The sequence below is a fragment of the Scyliorhinus torazame genome, chromosome 8 (genome assembly GCF_047496885.1).
Source record: "Scyliorhinus torazame isolate Kashiwa2021f chromosome 8, sScyTor2.1, whole genome shotgun sequence".
NCBI classification, from domain to species: domain Eukaryota; kingdom Metazoa; phylum Chordata; class Chondrichthyes; order Carcharhiniformes; family Scyliorhinidae; genus Scyliorhinus; species Scyliorhinus torazame.
The window spans coordinates 196,520,354-196,528,596 of NC_092714.1; the positions used below are offsets into that span (position 1 = coordinate 196,520,354).

Sequence of the window (8,243 nt, forward strand, 5' to 3'; positions counted from 1 at the left end):
CAAAGTTCGCATTTAGATTTAACTTGAGTGTGCAATCAAGCTTTGCCTTTCCTCTCATCATCAACAGCATCAAGTACCCTGCTGTTGTTTGCTATCCAGGCTTAACCCAAGAAGGTTGATCATTTTGAGTGAGGCATTGATGGTGCCTCAACAACCAAGCATTAGTTTGAGTCATTATCTTTGGGACAGGAAAGCAGAATAATAATAATAATCACTTATTGTCACAAGTAAGCTTCAATGAAGTTACTGTGAAAAGCCTCTAGTCGCCACATTAAGGCGCCTGTTCAGGGAGGCCGGTACGGGAATTGAACTCGCGCTGCTGGCCTTGTTCTGCATTACAAGCCAGCTATTTAGCCCACTGTGGGCTAAAAGTGAAGATGGTATGAAACAATGCCCTTGAAGAAGCATTTTCAGCATATTGTGTGGTCTTTATTAAATTGCTGATAGATTACAAAATAACTTTAAAAAATTTGATGGTGCCAAAAGCTTCATGGAAAGCCATTTATTACGCAGCTTAAATGCTGATTGATATTTAAAGGCAACGTGTCAAGTATTTGTAGTTAACGCATTGTTAACAAACTTCCTGAGAAAACTTTAACCCTTCCAGTATAAATTGGTCCAATCTAGCTGGAGTTTTCTTCATAAACGCAACTCATTTTTATAATTGTTTTTCTTATTATACGGTTGATGTAATTAATTAATAGCAGGATGGGGCCTACTAACTATCCGTTGTCAATGTGCGTGAAGTCTGACTTATTCAACCGCATGGGTCTCTTTGGGTGATTGCAATTGTCAATGACACATTGACCAGCCTTTCTTAGTGCACTCTTTGAATTGGGTATCACATTATTTATTTTTGAAATGTAGGCAGTGCCAGCCTATGCTGGGGGCAGTGCCCTATTCCTCCCGGAGGGATTTCCTCAGGAAACGCGATCTCTCCAGATCGGGGTTTCCCAGTTCGCTCTAGATTTCCTGCCCACGTTGCCTCTCTGATGGTGATCACAGGCTGAAAATAGTCCCTGTAAACACTATCCGAAGTTTGGCTTACAGAGGAATCTTGGAGTTTAAATTTTCTGAAAATGATCTCAGTGACATATGGTCATGGGTGGCACAATGGCTATGTGGTTAGCATTGCTGCCTCACAGCACCAGGGACCTGGGTTTAATTCTGGCCCTGAGTCACTGTCTGTGCAGAGTTTGCAGGTTATCCTCGTGTCTGCGTGGGTTTCCTCCGGGTGCTCCGGTTTCCTCCCACAGTCCGAGATGTGCATGTTAGGTGGATTGGCCGTGATAAATTGCCCCTTAGTGTCCAGGGATGTGTAGATTAGGTTATGAGGATACTGAAATAGGGGGGAGTGGTCATGGGTAGAATGCTCATTCGAAGGCTTGGTACGGACTCGATGGGCTGAATGGCCTCCTTCTGCACTGTAGGTATTCTATCATTCTATATTTGGAACAGTGCCAAGACACACAACGCAGGTTCAAACAAGTACTTAAAAGTAGAATCAAAACCAATTTGATCCAGTTTGGCAAAAGCATCAGTTTCCTCCATGGGGAAGATTTCATAGAATTTACAGTGCAGAAGGAGGTAGTTCGGCCCATTGAATCTGCACCGGCCCTTGGAAAGAGCGCCCCACTTATGCCCACCCCATCGCCATAACCCAGTAGCCCCACCTAATATTTTTGGACACTAAGGACAATTTAGCATGGCCAATCCACATAAACAGCACATCTTTGGACTGTGGGAGGAAACCAGAGCACCCAGAGGAAACCCACTCAGATTCAGGGAGAACGTGCAGACTCCACACAGACAGTGATCCAAGCTGGATTTGAACCTGGGACCCTGGAGCTGTGAAGCAACTGTGCTAACCACTATGCTACTGTGCTGCCCTTACAAAAAATCTGGAAGTTAGTTCTGGAAATACGTCTATTCTGCCAATCTCAACTTTCTTGTGAATTCATTAGCATATTCATGAATGGATAATGGCCATAAATTAGCTGAAAGAACTGAACTCACACTATATTACATCTTTCAGTTCGAGAATGATATTTTCAATAACTCATTTAACCATCGTCCATGCATATCAGGGATATAAGCATGTTTAAGAGTACGTCATTGAGGTTTTCCAGTCTATACCGCAAAAAATGCATTCAAACGACCAGGAAATACAGTCTCAGATCTTTCTTTAAAAACTCACAGAAGGGCAGTGAAACGCCAAAAGACCAACTTTGTTTCTTACTGCGCCTACAAAGTCTGGTTGCAATTTGAAAAGAAATGTGCAGGAAAGTCATGCTGTGTAAGTTGGGGTGAGCATTTTGTTTACGCTGCAAGATCAATGGACAATTGTGAAAGATCGATGAGCTTTAGATATTGCACTTGTGTTGAGTAGCTCACTTCTGGCCCTGCCGCCGTCAATGGAATTTCCTGTTGAATGCACCCCTGGTCGCCGGAAACCCGAGGTGGGGGTGCGCCACTGGTGGGACCGGAATATCCCGCTGACACGAACAGCCGGAAAATTTCGCCCAATTAGCAAGTGGCCTTTTACCTGTTCATACGGCAACCCTTTTTTTCTGTAATTTTAACCAAGGTCTTGTCTATTTAAAACAGTGCAATTCATAGAATTTATAGAATTTACAGTGCAGAAGGAGGCCATTTGGCCCATCGAGTCTACACAGGCTCTTGGAAAGAGCACCCTACCCAAGGTCAACACCGCCACCCTAATCCGCACCCTATCCCATAACCCAGTAACCCCACCCAACACTAAGGGCAATTTTGGACACTAAAGGCAATTTATCATGGCCAATCCACCTAACCTGCACATCTTTGGACTGTGGGAGGAAACCGGAGCACCCGGAGAAAACCCACGCACAGGGAGGATGTGCAGACTCCGCACAGACAGTGACCCAGGCTGGAATCGAACCAGGGACCTTGGAGCTGTGAAGCAATTGTGCTATCCACAAGGCTACCGTGCTGCCCTATTAATCTCTTTTAGAGCAAAGCAATAGGATGTCAAACAAATATCTTATCTACTAAACACCTAATCATCATTCCAGCCCATCTTGTATCTGAGTTCATAAATATACACAATGACATATCAAACAAATCTAGTTTTGCATTTTTTGCAGAATAGGTACATTGTTTATTTTCTGACTTAATGCATCATGAGAGTTTAATGCAGCTTGTCTTCGGTCTCTTTAAAAGCTGCAATGGGAATTTTCAGCTCACTTTTGATGATGACTTTGATTCAGAGGGTTTTCTTCATCCAAGAGTCTGTCCAAATGTTTTCTTTTCACGTCACTGTGGCACGAGGTTGTCTCAAGTGAGCTAAAACCCAACCCGGGAGACTAAAGCAGAGTTAGAAGGGTTATTGATCCGGCCCCGGTGATGCAAAGCCGATGAAGTTACTACTTACAACGCAAGCTGGGATTCACACAAGAACAGAAAAGGAACTCTTTGAAGGTCTTGCGCATCTCCTGACTCCGAAAGGCATAAATCACGGGGTCAATGACTGAATTGCACATGATGAGGATCAGGTATGTGTTAAAGTGCGATGTGTAGCAGATGCAGTATGGATTCTTAGGGCACGATATGATGAGGATGAGGTGAAGGAAAAAGGGAGCCCAACAGGCGATGAAGATCCCAAGAAGGATGGTAATGGTGATGGCCCCTTTCATGCAAGTCCTCTGGCGGACAATACCATTGACTGGGAATGTGGCAATTCTTTTAATGTGCAGGCGAGCGAGCATGAACATGTGGACATATAGAGTGGTCATGAGGAAAAGCATGGTGAAGAACATGGTGATAAGACAAATGATGACAGTTTTACTGTCTGAATAAATTATAAAGATGATGCCACAGAAAATGCAAGCAATCCAGATAAGTACGATCAAAATTAAAGCCCGCTTCACTGTCATGATGCTGTGGTAGCGCAAAGCATAGAAGATAGTGATGTACCTGTCAATGGCAATGACCAATAGATTGCATATTGATGCCACTAGCGAAATACAAATCATTGAGTCAAAAACATTGTCCATTTGCTGAATGAACTGGTCAGTTGCCACTAAGTAGCCATTGTTCAGAATTGCCATCACGATTGTCTCCAGGGCATTCGATACACTTACCAGCATGTCTGCAACTGCTAAGCTGCAGAGGAAAAAATACATGGGGGAGTGGAGGTTTTTGTTCTTGAGAATTGCAAGGATGACCAAGATGTTTTCCAGGAGGCTGATGATGCCCAGAGTCAGAAACACTTGAGCTTTAATCGAGACCTGCTCGCAGAAGCCGGCACTGCTCACGTTGCTCAGGGCACTGCTGCCATTCAGATCTTCTGTGCCGTTCATGACCAGCAGTTGCCAGGAGAAGGTAGGATGGGTAGAATTCATCGTGACGATGGGTGCCTTGTGTCGGTGGAAGCAAAGCCCCAAAGAAGTGGCTTTTCCCCAGCAACAGGGTTAGAAAGTTCTCTTAATTCATTGTGCGATAGCTTGAGGCTCGCGTGTCATTCTTCACCCTGTTGACTGAGGTCAGTCCATTTTTAAAAAATCCTTCCATCACACAGCAATTGCTTCTGTTCTTGGTTTTAACTGAGAATCCTGAACTTACTTTCATGTTATTCAAACGTGTGGAGTCTTGATTTACTTCTGAGCCGTATTAGCTGATGGTTCTCTGCATTTATAGTCCGCTGGCAGCTCCTCCCTATTCTTTAGGGACTTCAAATGCCCATTTAAAGTGCAGGGTTCGGGTTGATTGACAGCGAGTTGCTGATAAACTATTGAAATAAGGTACCGTCTTCGAGCTCCTCAAAACGCCATTACACTAGTTGCTTGGCGCCCCCTTGTGTTGTTGCTTCTGATTGCATAGCTATTAAAAAAAGCTACTAATTTAAGTAGCAAATCATTCTATGATAATCGCAACCAGCTTCTTGTCAAAACCTGGTGTACGAAATTGATAAAAGTGTTTACAGTGTAAATCATTACCTGTAACCTAGCTTTAATAGTGATAGAAATTTGAAAGAAGATGACAGCATGGAGAAAAAAAAGGACAAGTGTGGGGTTGGTCAGTCTCAAACTTCCTTATGAAACCCAAGGGAGTGCTCCTGCTAAATCTGGCCAAGAAGGAATCTTCTGAGAAGTTTAATAAAAATACTTTCCTTGGCCTCTTCTGTCCACTCCCCTGATTCCCTGGGCGGGATTTTCCGTTTGCTGACACCGAAATCGCGAAACGCGATTTGGCGGACGATAGATTCCGCCGCCAAAATTATGGCGGGTGCTGAATTGACGCCAAATCGCGATTCTCCATCACCTCGACAACGGAATCAATGCATACCGGAATGCACGTACAGTGGACACTGTTTGCATATCACTGACCCGGTATTCTCGGAGGCCTCCATGATGCTCCGCCTCCGATGGGCCGCAATCCTGACGACGCAGTTCACTTGTGCTTTTAAAAATCGTGAATCCGGCGTGGCACCTGTGGAAGGAGAGAGAGGGGGTACGGAAAGTCTCCAACATCGTCATAGTTTGCTGACAGCTGTGCCACAAGCCGGGGGGGGGGCTTCTTCCAGGGCTGCGGCGAGTAGGGGGGGGTGGTCAGGTGGTGGGCTGTGGGGTCGGGGTGGACGGAAACGGAACACCATTTCCGCAGCGAGCAGGGCGGTTGTGCAGGTGCGCATGCCGCTGACAGACCACTGTAAACCTAGGGCCACAGGTCATATAGGTGTCTCTCCAGGCCACTCCCACAAGTGCCATCTGGCCACAGCTGACGCATCAGTGTATGGGCACGCTCCAGCACCACCAGTGCCATATTGTTGGCTGGGATGAGTGGGTTTGGGGATTGTGGGCTGGATTCTCCGAATCTGGAGCTATGGCCCCACACTGGCGTGGGAACGGTGGCGGAAACTGGCTCAAAACGACCACCGATTCCGCATTTTGTTGGGGTGTAGTATGCCGGCAGCTTAGAGCACCCGGCTCTAGCTGCCGATATGCACCGGAGAATTGTCGGGTCTGTGGCTGCACCTGCGCATGGCAGCGGCCGCGCCGTGCTTCATGGCGATGGCCGCTTGCGTATCCGGCCCGCTCGCGTGCCCCGGACCAGCCCCCCATAGTGTCCCCAGCCCCGAATAATGTCCACCCCTGCCCGCGGATCTGCACTCCCCCGACTGCGGCGGCGCTGGACTGAGTCTGCAGCCGCCAAGCCGAGCTCCCGATGGATGAGACCATGAGAGACCCACACCGTAGGGAACTCGGCCGGTCTGGGGCGGAGCATCGGGGGGGGGGGGGGGCCTCGGCAATGTCCTGAGGCCATCAATACGTCGCGCAGCGTAGTTTGTGAGTACGCCTATTGGAGGGGCGGAGCATCACGAATGTGGCGCCGCACTCAATTTGGTCGTTAACTTGGATTCTCCGGCCATTCGCCGAACAGGATTTCAGCGTCAGTGACCAGTGAATCCAGCCGTTAACGTGCATATGTGGCTGCAGAGTGTCAATCGCAGACCCGGCGAATCCCTCACCTTTTCCCATTGGAATCGATTGTGTTCCACGTGGCACCAGTGCTAACTCCTTAACTGCAGTGAAATCGGTTCAGGTGCGGTGCCAGTTTTGCTGTCATGAAAGACCACGAATTCTGCCGCGGCGTCAACACTTAGTCTCAGAAATGTCTTCTGGTTTTGATCTCTCAAGTTGCTGGGTTAAAATTGCATCGTGCTGACGAAGATATCAGATGGGCTGGATTGCCGGCTGTATCGGGAACTCCGCTGTCGGCGATGAGCAGTGCAGAGTACCACGCAGGGCGCCGATCATTCTCTGATGCATTGTTCCCCCGTTGGCAAAGGGATCGAGGTTTGTACCCCGCGCCAGCGGGAGAATGCAAATGGGTCTTCTGGGATGGGAATCAGGTGGGCGAGAATTGGTGCAGGTCTTGACAAATGTGTAGCTGACGGGGTGAACCTTAGAGTAGACCGAAGCGGTAACTCTTCAAGGGAGTTGCCCCCAAAGTCCATAGGAGGGCCTTTCCCCCACAATGCAAGGCCTTCCCACTCCCACAACACACGCACAGCCGCTACCAGAGACCGCCTAATTAAAGAAACTCTCCAAGAGACATTTAAATAAGGAGACGCCCAACAGAAAACCTCCAGAAGAGAGAAGGATGAATGGAACCCCATCCCCCCCCCGCTCCCCCTCCCCATAAGAGATCCCTGCCAGGAAAGCCTCCCGAGGAGAGGCCCCTGCCTGAAACCAGAGAGCAGTCTAGACAGAGACAGTGAAAAGAATTACTGCCTTAAAACTCACCTGGGCAACACACCTGCTGGCTCAGTCACAGGAAGCAGCACTTGTCAATTCCTGGAAAGAGAAAATCGGCCGGCTGGGTTTAAATCCCTTCAGATCTTTGATCTGCAAGCGATTCATTCATTTCTCTTTGATTTTTCTAGGCTCTGATTGACATCATCCACTCACACAAACACCCAGCTGTCAGCATTGTTCCATTCATCTTCCTTCAAGCTCGAGTGACTTTGAATTAATCAGCTGTGAAACTGACCACAATGTTTATAAACGTCAAGCTTTGATTGACAGTTCCTGGACCACATCAAAGAGAGTTACCTGCTTTCCGTTAGTTTTACAGCTAACTACTTCAGAACTCTGGGCGATCCCATTGATGGGGTTCTCGGGGGGGGGGGGTGCTTCAGTTAGAGGATCTCTAGAGGCATCTTTATTTAGGGGGACTCTGGTGCGGGGGGGTGGAATGGTTGGGTCGTGATTGACCCAGAAAATCCCGGAGAGGAACTGAATTGCATTGAGTGGGGAGGGAGGCAGCTGCCAGAACTTGCTGCCAGGCCGCCCGATCAAAATGCTGACCCAATAGCGGGATTCCATCGGGAATTTCGTGCAATCCTTGCCTTGCAAAAATTTGCATGGCTAAGGATTGAGAATGGCTTCCTGATTTTGTACTCCCAGTGTGAAGGCAAATCAGGTGCAAATCTGTTTTGATCGGAAAATATATAGGGCTGGATTCTCCGATTCTGTGGTGGTGTCCGTAGGATCCGTTTGGTCTTATGACAAAAATGTAGGTGCCGCCCCCGCACTGATCCTACGCCCACTGGGGGGCTAGCAGCCGTGTCGCATAAAGGTCCTGGCTTTACTTGCGGATACGGCCGTTGAATGGCCGGGTCCATGGCCGTGCATGCGCAGAGCGGCGGCCAGCGGCAGCCACGCCGTACAGCATGGCACCGGGTGCGAGCCTGCCAAAAA

At 48.1% G+C, this 8,243-nt stretch overlaps 1 protein-coding gene across 1 annotated transcript; it reads right to left on the reverse strand.

Annotated features, from left to right (window-relative positions):
- Nucleotides 1-1,256: 1,256 nt before the first annotated feature.
- LOC140428328 (melanocortin receptor 3-like) lies at nucleotides 1,257-4,603 on the reverse strand. The gene is given in 2 exon segments (XM_072514682.1): nucleotides 1,257-3,446; nucleotides 3,449-4,603. Coding segments are annotated over 2 exon segments (972 nt in total). The 5' UTR covers nucleotides 4,383-4,603; the 3' UTR covers nucleotides 1,257-3,408.
- Between the last annotated feature and the right edge of the window lie 3,640 nt (nucleotides 4,604-8,243).